This window comes from Caenorhabditis briggsae (assembly GCF_000004555.2).
Source record: "Caenorhabditis briggsae complete genome, chrIII, whole genome shotgun sequence".
NCBI classification, from domain to species: Eukaryota; Metazoa; Nematoda; class Chromadorea; order Rhabditida; family Rhabditidae; genus Caenorhabditis; species Caenorhabditis briggsae.
This window is the reverse complement of record NC_013490.2, coordinates 9,104,775-9,123,760: the sequence shown is the minus strand read 5'-3', so window position 1 is coordinate 9,123,760 and position 18,986 is coordinate 9,104,775. Positions and strand designations below refer to the sequence as shown.

Below are 18,986 nucleotides of genomic sequence, written 5' to 3'. Positions count from 1 at the left end.
TTCTTCTTCTTCTTCTTCTTCTTCTTCTTCTTCTTCTTCTTCTTCTTCTTCTTCTTCTTCTTCTTCTTCTTCTTCTTCTTCTTCTTCTTCTTCTTCTTCTTCTTCTTCTTCTTCTTCTTCTTCTTCTTCTTCTTCTTCTTCTTCTTCTTCTTCTTCTTCTTCTTCTTCTTCTTCTTCTTCTTCTTCTTCTTCTTCTTCTTCTTCTTCTTCTTCTTCTTCTTCTTCTTCTTCTTCTTCTTCTTCCCTTCTCTTTCCGATTGACCATCTCAATCAAACTTCAGTTTCAGGCACGGCGAGATGTGGACAGCACGGCACGCAATAGCGTTGCTCGTTGTGCTCACGTACGCCTACTCAAACATCCTGCCACCAGGAACAACGTTTTCCCAGTCCATAAAGGATATATTCAGGTTTCAAGACAGTAAAAAAGTAGTAGGTTATCCATTCAATCTACAGCTACAGTAGTTTGTATTCCAGCAAGATATTGAAGATGTAATGTGCTCGGAGGATCCTCCGGAAAGTCGAATTCCGACCCGAGAAGAGTTGTTGGAGTTGATACGAAAATCAGAACAAGAAGACCACAAATACGATGAACATGTGAGAAAAAAGCGTCAAACATCTCGAATAACATATCAAGAATACTTGGATAATCTTGGAAAAGCAGACTATGATGTTCGGATAGAAGAAGGATGGACCGAGATTCTGTACCCATTTGGAACATGGGCAATGGATAAACAGTTGATGGGACAAGCTGGAAGAGAGACGCAGACTAACTTGGGATTTGATTGTCCGTTTTATGGTTTTCGGTTTAATTATACAATGGTTTATCCAATGGGAATGATTTCATTCGGACTTCCGCCCTTTTCTGCTCCTCCATGGACGTTTCCAAATCCATCATGGCCGAAACAGAGGGTAAGTGTGAAACTACCGTATTTCCTCTAGTAGAAGCCCACCCAAACCATCAACTTTGAGCCCATCTAACTCATTTTCTGTGAAAGATATCAAAAAGTGGTCTACTGACAAAATTTTAATCATAGCTTCAAAAATGCTTTGTCGGTGAACCACTTTTCGAAATCTCTTACGGAATCCGAGATGAATTGGCTCAATGTTGAAAGTTCGGAATTTCATACTATTATACTGTTTTTGGTATCTAAAAAGTTTGAGACTTGATATAAAGGTTAATCCAAGAACCGTTTCTAACACGTCAGGAAACTTTGTTCAGTATTCTTCCATCATTTTTTAATTCGATTTGAAAATCTGAAAAAATTTCAAACTCAACCAATTGTTACCTAATCTTTTCAGGATCACTCATTTATTGCTCCATTCTATGCCGACGCAATGTTCCAATGGATCGGAAACACCAAGATCAGTAACGTCTTCTTTCGAAGTGTACATCGCCCACGTGTAAGTGACTCACTGAGTTTCATAACTATATCTATCGATATTTCTTTCCCCCTAAGACCACCCGCTATTTCTTTCCCCCTAAAAATGTTATCACCGAGAATACCTATTAACATTAATTATTGATTTTATAACCGGATTATATAATAGGTAAACAATTGTCTTCAGCTCGACGACGATGAAATTTACGAGCGGAACAGTCAACTCAATTATGGAGCACCGAACTATGCACAAGCGGGAGCCCAGTCGGATGCAAATCAACAATACGCGAATCCAAGTCTCTACTCTCAGAATTTGAATCCGTACTCTCAAAATCAACAATACAATACACAACTCTTACAACAACAGCAACAAATTTATGGGAAACGAAAGAAGAGACAAATGCCGGGAAGAGTCTCCCAACCGGGAATGGTCGTGGATCCATTGCTTCTAGATAATATCACAAGACATATTCAGGTGAGAAAGATAATGAAGAGATTGGGAAAATGATGAAGAAGTTATAGGATGGATACACAGGAGCTAACGGATTCCGAGCAGAACACGCTTTCATTGCTACTTGGTACAGGGTGAGTGGGGGACAAGGGGGTTACTGTAATGAGAAGAAAAAAGAAGAAGAAGAAGAGCAGGAAATGTGTATGTAAACAAAATAGAACAATCAGAAGGTTTTCTATTAAGGATAATTTAGTATGTTATGATTCTGATAAGGAAAGAAAAAAACTTCATGAATATTTCCATATCTAAATTTCCAGATGGCCCATGGAGGTGCGGCTCGTGCGTTGGACGTATCTCAATTCGAACATGTCAAGGACTGGCAAAACACTTTCCAACTTGTTCTAGCTTCCGATGAAATCAGGTATTAACTATTCTCTTTTTCTTTTTTACGTCTTCTAAATTTCAAGAACATTCGCCATATTCAACTACGCTCGTCTGAACTGGACGTCTTCGAATGAAGCCGGCGGTTTGGATGGTTTCGGAGGCAAACAAGCAGCAATGGCTGGGTTCAACGGTGGAAACGGAACAGGATGGTATGGAATGCCGTACAGTGGAGAAGGAAGATTATGGAAACTTGGATACTTTTCGAATGTTTTGACACCGGGTAGATGGATTCATAGAATTGATGAATTGATTATTCCTGCTGGATGCACGAATGCATCAAACGGTGCAATGATGACAGCTCCACCATGGGGACCAATGCATGGAGGAATGGCTATAAATGTATCTGGACCTTGTCTCAGACCTGCTGATGTTGTGAAAGTATGTTTAGAACTATATATTAAAGGTGGGGAGACATGAAAAAATAATGTTTTCGAAATTCCGTTTAAATATTCCCCTTGAGGAGTTGAACTTGTGGGAGCGAGGATTAAGTGTGCGGCGCCGCTACCGACTGAGCCACGCATGCAGGCAAAGAAAAAGTAACCGCCCGATTGCATACATAAAGGCGAGGATGACAGCTTTACGCAGAGTGACATCAAGCGTTTTACACCGTCACGGTAGAATGCATACCCTAACTCCAAAAAACCTCCGAAAAATCTGCTGTCCCCCACCTTTAAGAAGGTTTCAATTTGTATTCCAGGTAAACTTTGAAAATTGGCAGACCAGTTGTGTCCGTTTGAATAGAGTTCGTGCTCGTTGCATTATGCCGATGTTCCATAAAATTGGGATTGTTCCTATTAGAATGAGTAGGGATGGTGGACAATCTTTTCCATTTTTCGGACGATTTTATGTTGTCAATTCGGAAAGAGCACCTGCATACGTGTCACTCAAGGATTCCGTAGACAACAAAACAAACCGATGGTTAGTTTATTCTATACTTGAAAAACGGGCCCTGCGATAGTTTCTTTTAGAATTAATATTTTTTGACCAACTGAATGAGCTCTGATAGAACTTGGCAATAACTACAAAATGAAACTTTTTGGAAAATTATATATTGTTTATGAATAAAGTTACAAGCCATGAAGCTGATCCGGGCGGGGCCGGGCTCTGCCTTTTTTTTCTGTCCGTTTCGTGTTTCGTCTATAACTTTGTTCGTAGACAAAATACAGTCTTCACAAATCATTTTGTAGTACTCGTCGAGTTCTATCGTATCTAATTTAGTTGGGCAAAAACCGTATTTCCTCTAATAGAACCCTATAAGTGCACTTTGAGTTCAACTATCTCGGTTCATATAAAAAATATAAAGAAGCGGTAGACTGACAAAATATTTATCATAAAATCACCAATATATTATTAGTTGACAATTTTTTGATATCTTTCACAGGAATCTTGGATTTTGAGTCGAGTATTTTGAGTTCAAAGTAGACGGTTTGAGTGGCCTTCGATTAGAGGAAATACGGAATATTAATTCAAAAAAAATTGACTTGGTCCGCCGGGAGTCCGTTTTGGACTTGTTTTCAAAACTGGTTTAATCTTGGATATACTCTTTCGAACGTTTCAAAAAACTTCTAGGTATGAACCCTATGCACAAGAATTGGCGATGACATGGCAAGCAATGAATTTGACTTGGAATTCAGGAGCACGAGTTGATATCAGTTTATTTGGATACTGGGAAGACGCTGATAGATCACATTTTGAAAGGTTGGACTATCTAGCCAGAGGAATAGCAAATACTGGAACCTACTCGTTCCGTCCTCAACAATTAACAAAACAATTTCTACTCCGAGATGCCTGGCAAAAGTTTCATTTTGGTTTTGTTCAAGTTGCCCTGGCTGATACAGAAGACGGCGTAATGTGGAGTAAACCAACACCTTTTCCATGGTATCACCTGAATGAGTGGGAACATTATTATGGACAAAACTGGCCAATTGATATGTGTGTTGAATGGTTTGAGTATGATGGAAAGAGAAATAACTTCCAAATTGATCTTACCACCGATTTTCCGTGTCCCTGCAAACTATCCCAAGCTCTTCTTGACTTGGGTCGATTCATGCCTCTAATGGATTGTGATAAGGATGGAGACACTTCTTGTCCTTTTAACAAAGGAGCTCAACATTGTATTCAGTCTGTTCAGCCTACATTTTCTGGATCTTCACAACAATGTTGTTATGATTACGAAGGATATTTAATGTTTACTGATGACTGGGAACCTGATGGTGATTACACGACATTCTTCCAACCAGGAACACCTGCTAGAGCTCATAGATATGGTGCCGCTCCATACAGACTCCCTCCATTCATCCCAACTCTTTCCAATTATCAGTTGGATTTGCTTCCATACAGAACTTGTTGCAAGTGAGTTTATGTGCCCCTAACTTTGAGCCAATTTATCTTGGTTCCTGTCAAAGATATCAAAATTTAGTCAACTGATAAAATGTTTGTGATATTATGAGAAACAATTTATCCGTTGACTACTTTCTGATATTTTTTACAGTAAATGAGATATATGCGCTCTAAATTAAAGGTTCCAGGGACATTGTATTAGAGTGTTTACGGTATGTAGTACTGTTACTTATTCAAGTATTGTTCAGATACGCAGACCACTGTGAATTCTACTACTGGCGTCGAATGACTAATGGATGTCAGGACTACCGAGCTCCAGCTGCTGGATACATGTATGGAGAGCCACATGTGATCACTTACGATGGAATCAGATACACAATGCCAGGAAAGGGATACTATGTTCTCACGATGTCCGACAGTCCATATCACAAATTAATGGTGCAGGTTAGATTGGAACAACCAGATGACACACTTTGTGAGTTTTTTTTTGTTATTACTCTGCTATCGGCTTGTAACTTCTGGTCAGAAGTTGAAAGGGTTCCGCTTTTGGGGGACCATTGGCTAGGTTCAGGCCTGAACTTGCCCAAAAACGGCTGAATAGCGGGCCGTGGTCAGATTTTAGTCGGAAGTTGGAAGTTGAAATACTTCTAGGTCAGACCTTTCCATAAGTTTTGCGGAGTCTAGTCATATTTAGCAGCGGTCTTATCCGGAATCTGACTAACTTCTGACCAGATGCGCTAAGTTTTTGGAAACGTTTTATTTTTCAGGGCATGCTCATGTGAATGCTACTGTTATCACTGCTGTTGCCGTTCAGGAAAATGACAGTTCTATTGTCCAGGTTTATGCAAGAAAACCAATGAGACGGTGGAGATATCGAACGGATGTTTATGTAGATGGATCTAGAAGATTCTTTGACAAACCACATTGGAAGCATCAACAGTTCAAGCGTAAGTTTTTTTTTTGGGACTTTGAACCAAACCTGTCTTTGAAAATATGTAAAACCTGTAATAGAATTGCCCAACCACTGTCAAACTTAAGCTCAATCATCTCAATTTCTATGTAAGATATGAAAAATGTGTCACCTGATAAAATATTGGTGATATTATGTTAAACAATTTATCAGTGGACAACTTTTTTACATCTTTGGTAGCAACCGGGAAAAATTGGCTGAAAGTTAAAAGTAAGGGAGCCCTTATATTACTGGTTTTACAGTATTTAGAAAACAGATAAAGCTGAAGTTTGGTAATCTATCTGTTTCTATTAATAGTTTAAGTTTTCAGATCTTGATATCAGAAACCCACTCCAAAACATGAATCAATCTGAACTTGTGATAATGCTGAAATCTGGAGTTGGAATTCGAATTTTCGAAGGATTTGGAATGTTGGATGTTATGGTGACCCTCCCGCCAAGCTATAATACCACTTGTCGACAAGGAGAATCGATGTCATCCGCTTTGAATTCTCCATTAGGTCAGCGGAGATGTTACACGACGTTAGGGCTGCTAGGCGTATATGATAATGATCCTGCTAATGATTTAACAACTCCGACTGGTGCAGTTACTAGGGTATCTAATCCGACAACTACGGCGTCAACAACGCAGATGATATATGAACAATTTGCTTCTACTTGTAAGTTTTTTTTTTAAATTTGAAACAACAATTAGAAGAAAAAACTTTCAGGGAAAATTGATGGAACTAATGAGAAACTTGGCGGATTACTGTTTCAAGACAAGTACAAACCACTATACAATCCGTTGCTGTTTGCTGAGGCTGATTATCGACCTGTCTATTGGCCACAAACTATAGACATGAATGCATCAAGAGTTTTTACAATGGAAGAAGTTGTGAGCACGTGCCAGAACAATCCAGAATGCGAATATGATTATTTGCTAACTGGAAGAAAGGAAATTGCATTGACTACGTTAAGAAGGCAGAAACAGTTTATTGCTCTTCAGAAGACTGGAAGTAAACAGTGTAAGTTTGTTTTCAAACACCTGTAAACTCAAAAAATGATTCTTTTCAGTAATATCTTGTGGTCCATTGCTGAAGAAAGAAGGCGTGGTTAAGACTCCACCAGCGGCCAACTACTTGGACGGAGACAAAGTTGTGTTCTCTTGTAAACCCAAATATTATATTCATGGAGATATTGAAAGAGTGTGTAGGAATGGAACATGGTCTCCTGGATGGTGGGCATGGTGTCGAGACAGAAATCTGGAATATGCCTTGAAATGGATGACGGCGTTACTGTCGATTTTTGGAATCAGTTTGATCTTTGTGATCTTCTTCTGCATTCTTTGGAATATCAGGAAAAAGAAGCAAGCTGCTCATGCAGAAAGATTACAGTTAAAGGATGAAGAAGAGAATCTGAAGAAATTAGAGCATGATAGAATGTAAGAGACGGATCGGTTTACTTGTTCTAATTGAAAATATTTTCCAGACTGGCGAATATACCGGAAAAGACACCATTAATTGAAAATGACTTTCGTTCTAATTACAATATAAGTCAAACTTCTCGTCCGTTATCTCAACCTGCTAGTACTCATTACACTCCACCATCATTTGTTGCTCCACCAGCTCCAACATACGAAGCAGCAACTTCATCCCGAAATCAGTACGAACCAACGATAAGGAATATGAACATGCCATTCCAAACATCTCAGTTCTAAAATCCTGAACCCAGTTTGTTTTTGTTTAAACTGCCTGGACCAATTGTGTATGTATCTATTTTATCTCTTGTTATGTTGTTTATGAATTCCTATTCAAATCGTGTTACCTAAATCAACCACTTTCTTATTCAGATCTCAAAGATCTTCATTTCATAAAACAAGCCACTGTCTTTTTCTTGTTCGTTTTCGATTAATAAATTGTTCAATTTTTTAGGGAGACCGTACAAATCTGCAAGGATCGAAATCCGCAAGAAACGAATCCACAAAAACGGTAGCCGTGCGCAGGATGCGAAAAAAGGCGGGGTTATTCTAAATCTCTTAAAAGGACTCCAGTGCTGTAATAAGCGTGTTCAAAAGTATCTTAATCCAATCTCTAAGTTTTTTGAACGTGCTCCGATGTGAGAGCAAAAGAAGGTGACGAATTAAGACCCTGTTTTTTCGCTATTTCAATAAGGGTGTATATAAATCCTTACATAGGTTGTCGTTTTCTTATATAAGGTATATATATCGGGTTTCTCTCCGAATAATAATTCTAAGTCTCTAAAAGTTCGTCATTTGATTTTCCGCCGCAAGGAATGGAAACGCGCTCTGGCGCGATTGCGCAAACTTTCGGCGGGAAACTGTGATTTTGTTTTTATCTGGCCCATTTTTCTTCATTCTTGTCTCGGAGAAGGGCACCGCTTAGTGACACCCTGCATACTCTTCGTACAGTTTCATTTGTGATTGATTTTGCCTTCTTTGGTTACCTAGTTTCCCCTTTGGTTACCGATTCTCGAGCATTTTCTCAAATTTCCCTAGTTATTACCTTTTTTCCCATTGCCTTCTAGTTACCCTTGCCTTCTGTTGTTACCGTCCCCTTGCCTTTTAATTACCCAGTCATAATAAACCAGTCATGTTTATAAAAGCTGTCCTTTTTCTTTCTCTCCGACTTCTCGCTACAGTTTTTTTCCACCCATCTCACCTCATCTACCGGGGTGTGGCCACAGTTCTCTCCGTTCACCGTTTTTCTCTCCATTAGCAAACTCAAAAGAGAATTCGTTGGTTTTCAGGCCAAAAATGACCCAAATTGACCAAGCGTTCCGAGACCTGGAGTACAATCCTACTGCTGATGCGTTGGGAACGTTCACGACGTAAGTTTGAAGACAGGATGGAGCTAAATATTACTTCTGGCTTGCAGACAACTCGAGACGCTTTCCAAAATGCTCCCGTTCCCCGACATGAAAGCTGGTCTCATGGATTGCCTCCGCAAGATTCGCCGGGACAGGCGATTCGACGCCGTTCGCAACGACGAGACGATGCTCCGTCTGTACAAGATACTCGGACAGTATAGTGAAAATCTGGGCATGAAAGGAATCTACCTCCAGCTTCACACCACTGGAAACTTCAGCAAAAGTCTCAATCTCTACTTGCAATGGGCTGAAGAGTTGGCCAAGAAGCAGGATCTCACCGAGTTCACAAAAGTGCTTGACATGGCTCGGAAAGCTCTCGACAAAACGCTTACCATGCCAGAGATCGAATCTGGATTCCGTGATATGGCCGATGAGTACTTCCCGGATGGTCGAGCAGCTGCGCTATTCGCCAGTCCAGACGACACACTCGATGTGTTCCGTGACAATGCGCCAGGAAGGAGAATGAAGAGACGATCATCGGGTGCCATCTTCAGCAAGTGGCTCCTGTGAACACAGCAAAGGAAGCAGCTTTTGGGCCAAGAAGTGAGTTTTTCAAATAATTTTTCCAAAGGAATCATATAACTGCTCTTTCAGCCAAGACAAAGCTGCGCTCCGAGTTCATCGACGTTCCTGGAACATTCGGTGTCTCGATCGAAGAGTTTCGATATGCCAAGTGGAAGGACACATTTGGAGAAGACGTTGATCCACACAGAAGAGACTCTGGAATCGTGCAGGCTAAGCATCAAGTCGCTGCAAACGACCGATGTGCTCGTGAAGAAGTTGAAAATCGGATTGCCTCGAATCTCAAAAGACGTCCACCGCTCTCCCCACTCTCTGAAGCCAATGCTGACGATGAGGATGAGAAGCGTAGCAGAATCTACTCGCCATTGGTTCCAACGAAAGATGCCACTAGACCAGCGCTTCGAAACTCTAAAACGTTCCAAGACAACATCCCCACTATCACCCTTTCGTCGGATACCAAATCGGCTTCTTCGAAGGAGATAAGTTATAACCAACTAGATGATAGCGATACGGAGGAGAAACTGAAGACAATGGCAGCTGGAAGAGAGAAAGCTCGTACTAGCTCTCTCAGTAGTTCCACTAGCTCATCTACCCGAACTGCAAAGAGTGGAGGGCTGGATCTGATGGCTGAGAATAATTGCTTGGAAGCGCATGCGATGTTCTCTGAAACTGTTCACATAGGAGGTCCAGAGAAAACAATGGTGATCAGTGATGAAACAATGTCTATCAAGCCCACCGAAGTCTCCAGCAACTTCTCGGTGCTTTGTGATCCAGATCCAACGATGAATTTGACTCATGATCGTCCGAAGAAGACGTCCGGAGGATTGAATATGGTTTTCGATGAGCTCGCGCTGGTTGAAGAGTCGATAGGCGAGGCTGTTGAAGTTAAAACGGTTTCAAAGATCAAGAAGGACCTAGAAGACACTCGTTTGGGGAAATCGCTCAGGACTCCGCCAACATTGGGAGACGAAGATGATAGTGAGTTTAAGCAAAAAAGAACAAATATTTCAATAAATCGATACATTCCAGTGTTCGACGATGAGCTGATCCATGGTCACGGCTTCGGAAAGATCACCCATGGCTCAATCGTCACATCGACACCAGCTGCCGGAGTTGCATTTGTGGATATCGAGTCATACTTCGGAAACAAGTGGAGGCTGATCGTGAGGAAGAGGAGAACGTTGTCCAACCGAAGTTTGTAGTGCCAACTGGAAGCACTTTCAATAAATTGGTAATTCGATTTTTTTGATTTTCCGATTTTCTAAATTCTCGATTTTCAGATGCGCCGAAAATCACAAGCAGCAGCTGCACAAGCTCAAGTTGCGCCACCAGCACCACCACCACCAGCACCGAAGCAAGTTCCAGCTGCCAACTCATCGATTGACTGTCTTTCCGATAATCTCGGACGTCGCTTGTCCCTGGGTGCCGATGAGATTCGAGCTGCCATCGTCGCTGGCGAAGCAGAAACAACTGGAATTCTCAACCGCCGTCGTAGTGAGATCATCAGAAAGGGAGATATAAATCCGTGGGATGAGACACTCCGTAGAAGATTGATGGCAACAGTGCGTGCGCCAATCAACATGCACGAATTCCAGGAGAGAGCACCGAAGATCCAGGCGAACAGAGATTGTGAAGTTGGAGGAGAAGTGTTCCATATTCAAACGCTGATTGGACAGGGAGGGTACGCCAAGGTGTACAAAGCTGTGAACGAGGAGAAGAAAGTGGTGGCTGTGAAGTATGAGGTTCCGTCGTGCTCCTGGGAAGTGTACATTTGCGATCAAATGCGCAATCGGTTGATCAAGGATCGCGAGGATCGAGTGAAGATGGCTGACTGGTGTATTATGAAAGTGATGGATGCTTACGTCTTCTCGACTGCCTCACTCCTTGTCAACGAATACCATGAGTACGGAACACTTCTGGAGTACGCCAACAGTATGAAGGACCCGAACTGGCACATCTCATGCTTCTTGCTCACTCAAATGGCTCGTATATTGAAGGAGGTGCATGCTTGTAATATCATTCATGGAGACATCAAGCCAGACAACTTCATGATTACTAGAAAGTGAGTCAAACGATTTGGTTCAATGAAATTAAAAAATGTTTTAGAATTGATCCGAACTGGGACAAGGACGCTCTCATGAGCAACGATACGTTTGTGGTGAAGATTATCGATTGGGGACGTGCCATCGATATGATGCAGCTGAAGGATCAGACATTCAAGGGAAGAGCTGGAACTGAAGATTTCGACTCGCCAGAAATGATTGACGGACGCCCATGGAACTATCAAGCGGACTACTTCGGCTTCGCCGCCACTATGGCTGTTGTGGTTACCGCGAAGTACGGAAAATTGACGGGCAGCAAAGTGGGAGAGTACTCGTTGAGCTGTGATATCAAGAGACGAAACGCTCTTCGTAACACCATCTTCGACATTATCAAAAAGTTCCTCAATATTGAATCAGTCAATACGCTCCCTGATTGGTCGGAAGCCATTCAACAGTTTGCCGATTTCTGGGAGACGAATTTTGACGGTTCTTCGTGGAGACAAGCGATTGCCAAGTTCAACGAAGTCTGTGACCTGGCTGCCACTAATCACAAACAATGAAAAATGAATTTTCTCTTTTTTTTCTCTGTAATATATCTCGTATTCTCGTATTTCATGCTCTGTGTGTGTTTTCACTTCATGTCAATGAATATTGGAGTGCTGACCGTTTTTCTGAATAAATTTTAACGGAACTTATGACTTTTTATCGCAGTTTTCATGGAGCTTTCTCGCCAGTCTGAAATGTTCACTTTTGTGTGAAAAAATGTTTATAAATTTTTGAAGTTCGTTCAAATCTGGTAAGTACTTCGAGGCCCGCGCTGTTTCAACCACTTTAAACCCGGAAGAAAAATACTCCGCCCCGATTACCTCGGAGCAGACATGAGTGGAATTCCTTATTCCTTATTCCGGGTGTTTTTTCTATTCCTTATTCCTTCTTCCGGATTTTTAAATTGTTATTCCTTCTTCCTTATTCCTTATTCCGGATTTTTAAATTGTTATTCCTTATTCCTGATTTTCAAATTTCATTCCTTCTTCCTTATTCCTTTTTCCGGATTTTCAAAATTTTTATTCCGCTCATGTCTGCCTCGGAGACAACCCCTTCATCGGAATCGGTGAAGTCTCAAATCGAGATTACCGATACGGTCTATGTACGAGACCGTACAAATCGGAAAGATTTGAAATCGAAAAGAAATGAAACGGAAAGAACGCTAAACCGTGCGCAGGCTGCAAAAAAGGGCGGGGTTTATCTGAATTGAACGAGAGATTTCTGAACTGTAAGAGATTTCGACAAAACCCCGCCCATTTGCAGCTTGCGCACGCCATTTCAGCAAAACTGTGCACGGTTTAGCGTTCTTTCCGTTTCGTTTCTTACGGTTTCGTTTCTTTCGGATTTAAAGTCTTTCCGATTTGTACGGTCTCCTATGTACGGTTCGTTAATTGCTCGTCCAGTTCGACGCATTGGCCGTAAAAGGTACTTAATGTGTTTGCGGCACCGCGGAAAAAGGAAAAATTTGAAACAGATTTCAGAATGTTCTCCCGTCTACTTTTCAGATTTTTTCAATTAAGTTGCAGTTATTTAAATTGCTAATTTTTTACTGGATAATTACTAAAACTAACTTTCAGAATGGGACACACTTTCTCATCAGCTGCCGAGTCGCAGAAGACACCAGCTTCTACTCCACAGAGAACTACGAAGGCACCGGTGTGTGTTGACCCGCGATCACCCAGTCAGGACATTGAAAGAACTCCGATTCAATTCAATTCGTCATCCGGCACAACAAAAGTGAACCAACTCGCTAACGAACGAAGTGACGATTCTGAGAACTCTAGCAAAAATGAGGAGAAACCAGCTAAACAGAGCCTCCGTCAGAAAATGTTCGCGAGAATGAAAAACAATAGTCAAGATGTTGTCTCAGGTATAATCACAGCAATTTATTAAAATATACATAAAAAATTTTCTTTTTACAGAAGACTGAAAACCCTTCTCCATTCCAAATCGGCGTCAAAGTCGTGTCTTTTCACCGCTTCACAAATTGAAATTCGATTGGATCCCTGTAATCTCAATTTCCCGTAAATAACTCAATCCTAACTGCGAATATATCTCACCATCTCTGTCATACCATTTTTCCATTGATGTAATGTTGCCTCTAATGATTTGATACGCGTTTCAAACATTTCAAAAATTGGTGCTTCCCACAGAGACTTTCCATCGATTCGTGTATCATGTCCATTCCATCTCACAACCTCTCTTTTTTTCTTTATATCATCATCAATTTTGATTATAATAGTGACATACTTTTTCTGAAAATCCCATTTAATTGTACATAAAAATTCCTAAATTTACCATTTGTAGTGACATCGTAAAGATGACAGTGTTACTGGGTAATTTAATTTTCAAGCTTCCAGTATCAATTCCACTGGAAATACAATTTTCCCCAACTTCCAAATCCACTCCTGTGGAATATTCTATAAAACTAGATTTGGGAATCGTATTGATTCCTTCAGAATGAACGATGTTAGATTTGAAAAGCGAAGGGAAAGAATGACGGAATGGAGATTCTGGTAGTAGGCTTTCGACGAATTCTTGGTAAGTTCCGAAATGGAAAAACGAGTTCTCGCCCAAAATAGATATCTGGAATCTAAATTCCATAAATATAAATATTATAATTGACTCACTTCGACGTTTGGATCTATGAACACCTCTGTTAGAGCTTTTCTATACAATTTTAGCTTTGGTGACGCTGAAAATTCGCAAAATTAAGAATATAACAAGTAGTGATTTTCAAAAGTTTTAATTTTGGGAAAAATATTCAGAAAGTGTTAATATTTCTGTTATATTTGTTGAAAAAACACGTTGCTCCCAAAAACTTAACGGTCCATCTTTTGGGAGATTCAAAAGATTCACGTGGCTCACAAAATTTTTTGAATTTTCAGTACTTTGATGTGAAAATTAAAACTTTTGAAATTCACTACTTGTTATATAACAAAACAAATCTGTAGCCTTACAGTTCTGAAGATAGTCTAACTTTGGTGCATAGCCCATGGGTCTCATGAAATCACCATAACAGCAGAGTTCTTCAGTTATCGGTGTTTTGAAAAGAGGATTCTTCAGGAGCCTCTTACAAAACTTCCAGGACATGAAGTAGCAGCTGAAGATTAAATGATGAGAGTATGTGAATTGGATCCACCAACCTATCCGTCACTACCATCCCATCTTCTCTTATTGCACCTTCGATTTTCATTTCTTCTTCAGATGCTTTTTGTAAAACACATTTCAACTGTCCTGATTTTTCATCCATCACAAACACTCCATGCTGTGTTCCAACCTGATCAACCAAGTTAAAAATAACATTTCAACAAGGTTCACTCACTTCAAGAGACGACAAATGCCCAAATATAACAATATCGGCTTCCGAAGACTTCACTGATTTCATAGAACTCATTTTTTCAATGACATCGGAAGCAGTTATCATAATCCCACCAGTTTGAGGAAGTTTCCCAATTAGATCGTTTCTAGATGTAAGTTTTTAGTTCAGTTTGTCTTCTATACTCACTTATAGATTTCTAATTTGGTTTCTAGAATAGTAGAATTGTTTGTCAATGTCCCAAAAGCTTTTCCATATGCCGAAAGATGTGGCATTCGTTGAGAAAGACCGCCCGAGTGGAGAAGAAGAATCTATAGTCGAGTTCGAGAAGAACGTTCGCTTTCATTATAAATCGTTTTTACCTTGGTTCCCTCCAAATCTTTATATTTCTGTTCATCAAATATTCTTCTTATGATACTGAGTGTCGCACCACCTGAACCTATTCGAATCCCAGGTGATTCATCCGTCACGACTTCAACTGCTTCACAATATTTTTCAGTAGAAATTAGAGACAATTGCTTTTTGAATATATCGTTTTGAGAATCCGAGCCAGCAGTTAGAATAAGTTTCTGCCACATTTCCAAAGCGAAAGGTGGTCAGAAAATCGATGACCTAGCAGTGTACAGCTGCCTGCGTTGGTCGCCTGCCTCCACGTCGCTATCGGAGCTAGGAGGAGGAATAGTGTTGGAAGAGGAGATGTTGCGGACTAAAAATTGAAGTCGTGATAAAATTAGAAGAATAACACCGTTTATTAATTAATAACTGATCTACAGTCTCATTAAACCTAGAAACACCGAATACTTGTTACAGTGAACATATTGTAATGCAATTGTACAATTTTTACACAGGGTTTGAATAATATGAAAATATACAAAAACTACAGAGCTTTAAAAGCTAGCTTAAAACTGAAATATGGATAGAATGAGTAGTTCTAGGCGAAAATAAATACACATTTTCTGCTAGCATGAAGGGCGAGAACAGCGGATTTAGTAAATCCAAGAGGGATTTGTACAGGCTTCAAACACCATTCTTCAGACGATGATCCGAATAGTGGAGATCGCATAAAAGTACTGAGCTGATCGGCGTCAAAGCCTGTATTGTCCATATGTACGTCCAGCTGATCATTCCGACGAAACGCAGTTGATTCAATAAATGGTAGCGCTGAGAGAGTGGTAACAAGTGGACAATCGGAGATTCGGAAGTACGCCAAATTGGGGCATGAACGCGAAATCCTACGGGAGAAATTGTCGGTTATCTGGAAATGTCATGAGTAAAAACACCAATCATTTATCATATTCCCACCTGAGGAGTTCCTTTCAAATCAATTTGAGAGAGTGTCTGGAATGATGATTGTAGGCAACGTAGTAACTTTGCTTCAGTGTCTCCACCCAATCGACACTGTTCAATCTCCACTTTTTCTAATTGGTTAAAACCAGCAATAAGCGCAAGAGTCCAGGTATGAATGCGTTCCAAATCGACTTCCGACAGGTTCAGTGTTTTGAGGGGAGCATCTTTTGTAGAATGGAGAACACGAGCAAGCTGCTCGTCAGAAATTTCTCCTGTGACCATATCGTTCTCCAGACGAAGTGAATCAATATCTGAAAAAGATGTATAAGCAAAAAAAGAGCATATTTCTGACTGACCTTCCCCTAGATGAGGCATCAGGAGATTCAGAATTTCCTTCGTTTCTTCGTCATCAATTTGGGGAATTTGAAGGTTTACAGTATCTCTATTGAGACCTCCACTTAACTGTCCGTTAGAAATCTTGATCTTCATGTCATGGATCTTTGGAAGAAGATTCACAACGACGGAGGCTAACTCGACACAGCTTAGAGCTGAGCTCAGAATATCCGTTGGTCTGACCCATTTCATGATTTCGTGAACCAGTTCAATCGGCATATTATCGAGCTTCATTCTGGACTTCTGAAAAATCTCAGCATAATGTTTCGGCTGTCAGTTCAATTGAGTATGGAGATAAAACACGAAATTTCGATCGATTTTTAAGACACACGAACACTTATAATCAAGAATAAGGTTAAGATTTATGAGAAGATTCTGGAAATGTTATATTCACAAGAGAATGAGAAAGAAAAGTATATTAAAAAGAATAACAACAGAAGAAACCCGAAAAGAAAGTGAAGAGGATGAAATTGAAACATATCAAAGCCCCCATAGCTTTCTTCTCTCCGATCTGACCGATTTCGCACCGACTTCAACGACGCGTCTGGAGGACTCTGGTCGCTTGAATGCTTTGTCACTTTCCTCTTTCCGTCTTTCCATCTCTTTCTGCGCCTCTCGCATTTCCGCTTCCATCGTTTCAACTGTTCGAACACTCTCCATTTTTTGTTCTCGTCGGGATTGTTTCGATTCTTTGATCGAGTAGAACATGGGACCAAGTTCAGCAAGCCAGATGGCATCTACTGCTGTTACGCATTGCATGTATTCTTTGGCAGTCATAATCAGTTCGTGATAAACCTGAAAAACTGATTCCCGTTTTTGTCATCATATAGTAATGTTTCTCACCACATAATCGGGCATGAAACCCATCCCAAAGAGCGCTGAAGTCGGATGAAGAAAGCATGGAATTCCGGTACGCACGTTGACATACTCTCCAATACCTTTGAGGCGAGCAGCGTTATGGAAGTACGCGGAACAAATACATTTTCTGACAATATCCCATTCGTTTCCATTGGATCTAAAAGGATAATCGATATTTGTGAATTGTTCAACTTTTGACTTACACGATTGGGAGCTTGAGGTCTTGCATGATTTCCTTAAGCTGTGCACGAACTTCTCGAACCTTTTTCAATGCTTTGACATGTAGGTAATTGTCTGCGCACCATTTTGCTGAATACTTATGTTCTCTCCATTGTAAGTAGACGTTGAGGAAAGTGAGATGATCAGATTCAGGAACTTGAAACTTTTCCTTCTTGGCATCAGCTTCTTCTTCTCTTCCTTTTGGTCGGAAGAATATAGCAGGTACAGAAAGCATAGAAACGATTGTCAGAACTTCATCACTGCAACCCATTTCTGCGGACACAATCAACATTTTAGACAGCGTTGGATCGAGTGGGAATTCAACCATTTTGCGACCCATTGGAGTTAGTTGGCCGGTGTTATCTAGAGCTCCAAGTGTCCAAAGTTGATACATTGAATTGAGCATGTTATCCTGTGGAGGAGCATCCATGAAATGAAATTTGAGGAGATCGTCAACGTTGAGTGATTTCAAGAGGAGTACCACATTGGCTAGATTTGTTCTTTGAATTTCCGGAACAGTACTTCTCTGAAAAAAATTGAAGTAAATAAAAAAATTGAAAAAAACACTTACTAGAAGCTCATCTTTAAACTGCCTTTCCGTATACAAACGGTAACATTGCCCTGGTCCCGTACGTCCCGCACGACCCGTCCGCTGATTAGCAGATGCCTGCGAGACTGGGAAAATCGACAAGGCGTCCATACCAATTCTCGGATTGTACACCTTCATCTTACAGAATCCAGGATCAATCACGAAAAGAATTCCATCAACGGTCAGAGAAGTTTCTGCGATGTTCGTAGCAACGATAGCCTTTCTCATACCTCCTGGAGCTCGTTGGAAAATTTTGGCTTGCAAATCACTGGGAAGTTGCGAATAGATCGGAAGAACAGCAAGAGGTGGAGCTTCATCCAATTCACCTAGTTTCTCTTTGATCATTTCACAAGTACACTCAATATCTTCTTGACCAGGCATGAAGATCAAAATATCTCCATCCATTGCTCCCAAGTGAATAGTAACAGCTTGCTTAACGGCAGCATCGACGTAATCTTCGACAGGCGTTCTTGCATGGAACAGCTCAACAGGGAACGTTCTTCCAGGAATAGTGAAAGTTGGGCAGTTTCCTCCGAAGAAGTCCGCAAATTTATCTGCGTCCATGGTAGCGGAAGTCACAATCAGTTTCAGATCGGAGCGTTTTGCTACAACTTCTCTAAGAAGTCCAAAGAGCACATCAGTGTTAAGGGAACGTTCGTGAGCTTCGTCCATAATGATAGCCGAGTATTGGTCAAGAGTTCCGTCTCCAAGACATTCACGAAGGAGGATACCATCCGTCATATACTTGATGATAGTCTTCTCAGAAGTACAGTCCTCGAAACGAATCGCATATCCAACATCTTGTCCGAGCTCAACACCCATTTCGTCAGCTACACGTCTAGCAACACTCATTGCTGCTACACGCCTTGGCTGTGTACATCCAATCAGTCCGGCCTCTCCAAATCCGTCTTCAAGTAGATATTGAGCTAGCTGAGTTGTCTTTCCTGATCCGGTTTCTCCAACAATAATGACAACATTATTTTCTCGAATAACGTTCATCATTTTTTGTCTACATGCAAATACGGGCAGATACTCTCGCTGCTGCTTGATGGTCTTTTCCATAGCAAAGTCGGAAACAGCTTCATTGTCCTTCATGTGAGAAGCAAACTGGTGTGATTCTTTGTAGTTGCCAGAGTCATCATCCTCTGGGTTCGCAGTTTCATCAGGTTTTTCTTTGACACCCATCAGGTTTCCCAGTTTGGATCCAGCCAATTCCCAATGCTTATCTTGAGCTTTTTTTCTATCTTCCATCTCTCTCCGTCTT

General features: G+C 40.8%; 7 protein-coding genes across 7 annotated transcripts in view; 3 read left to right on the top strand and 4 right to left on the bottom strand.

The window, feature by feature from the left end:
* CBG09942 overlaps nucleotides 1-252 on the bottom strand; it is a gene marked incomplete at both ends in the record, with an annotated part of 1,850 nt that extends 1,598 nt beyond the window's left edge. The window contains one exon of the mRNA XM_045244215.1: nucleotides 1-252. This exon is cut by the window's left edge and continues 1 nt beyond it. Within this exon, the coding sequence (XP_045094154.1) occupies nucleotides 1-252 (252 nt within the window).
* A 45-nt stretch (nucleotides 253-297) lies between these two features.
* On the top strand, nucleotides 298-7,279 carry CBG09941 (the record flags this gene model as incomplete). The annotated part of the gene is made up of 15 exons (XM_045244214.1): nucleotides 298-429; nucleotides 475-909; nucleotides 1,300-1,401; nucleotides 1,567-1,854; nucleotides 1,902-1,964; nucleotides 2,148-2,251; nucleotides 2,298-2,652; nucleotides 2,735-3,192; nucleotides 3,844-4,626; nucleotides 4,863-5,089; nucleotides 5,382-5,561; nucleotides 5,895-6,242; nucleotides 6,294-6,587; nucleotides 6,637-7,003; nucleotides 7,051-7,279. 15 exons carry the CDS (start codon nucleotides 298-300, stop codon nucleotides 7,277-7,279), a joined length of 4,365 nt encoding a protein of 1,454 aa, XP_045094153.1.
* Nucleotides 7,280-8,335: 1,056 nt separating this feature from the next.
* On the top strand, nucleotides 8,336-11,572 carry Cbr-bub-1 (the record flags this gene model as incomplete). The annotated part of the gene is made up of 5 exons (XM_045244213.1): nucleotides 8,336-8,409; nucleotides 8,457-8,929; nucleotides 9,043-10,133; nucleotides 10,251-11,032; nucleotides 11,077-11,572. The coding sequence occupies 5 exons, from the start codon at nucleotides 8,336-8,338 to the stop codon at nucleotides 11,570-11,572; spliced, it is 2,916 nt and encodes a 971-aa protein (XP_045094152.1).
* An 860-nt stretch (nucleotides 11,573-12,432) lies between these two features.
* CBG09939 lies at nucleotides 12,433-12,987 on the top strand (the record flags this gene model as incomplete). The annotated part of the gene is made up of 3 exons (XM_002641573.2): nucleotides 12,433-12,482; nucleotides 12,635-12,927; nucleotides 12,980-12,987. 3 exons carry the CDS (start codon nucleotides 12,433-12,435, stop codon nucleotides 12,985-12,987), a joined length of 351 nt encoding a protein of 116 aa, XP_002641619.2.
* Nucleotides 12,988-13,672: 685 nt separating this feature from the next.
* CBG25900 lies at nucleotides 13,673-14,954 on the bottom strand (the record flags this gene model as incomplete). The annotated part of the gene is made up of 6 exons (XM_045244212.1): nucleotides 13,673-13,752; nucleotides 14,018-14,160; nucleotides 14,204-14,337; nucleotides 14,383-14,524; nucleotides 14,566-14,687; nucleotides 14,739-14,954. 6 exons carry the CDS (start codon nucleotides 14,952-14,954, stop codon nucleotides 13,673-13,675), a joined length of 837 nt encoding a protein of 278 aa, XP_045098974.1.
* Nucleotides 14,955-15,307: 353 nt separating this feature from the next.
* Nucleotides 15,308-16,290, bottom strand: CBG09938 (the record flags this gene model as incomplete). The annotated part of the gene is made up of 3 exons (XM_002641572.1): nucleotides 15,308-15,631; nucleotides 15,679-15,974; nucleotides 16,020-16,290. The coding sequence occupies 3 exons, from the start codon at nucleotides 16,288-16,290 to the stop codon at nucleotides 15,308-15,310; spliced, it is 891 nt and encodes a 296-aa protein (XP_002641618.1).
* Nucleotides 16,291-16,536: 246 nt separating this feature from the next.
* Nucleotides 16,537-18,986, bottom strand: part of Cbr-mog-1 — a gene marked incomplete at both ends in the record, with an annotated part of 3,177 nt that continues 727 nt past the window's right edge. Inside the window, 3 exons of the mRNA XM_045244211.1 lie at nucleotides 16,537-16,851; nucleotides 16,900-17,071; nucleotides 17,118-18,986. The exon at nucleotides 17,118-18,986 is cut by the window's right edge and continues 103 nt beyond it. Coding sequence (XP_045094151.1) covers nucleotides 16,537-16,851; nucleotides 16,900-17,071; nucleotides 17,118-18,986 — 2,356 coding nt within the window. The remainder of the gene's footprint in view (nucleotides 16,852-16,899; nucleotides 17,072-17,117) is intronic.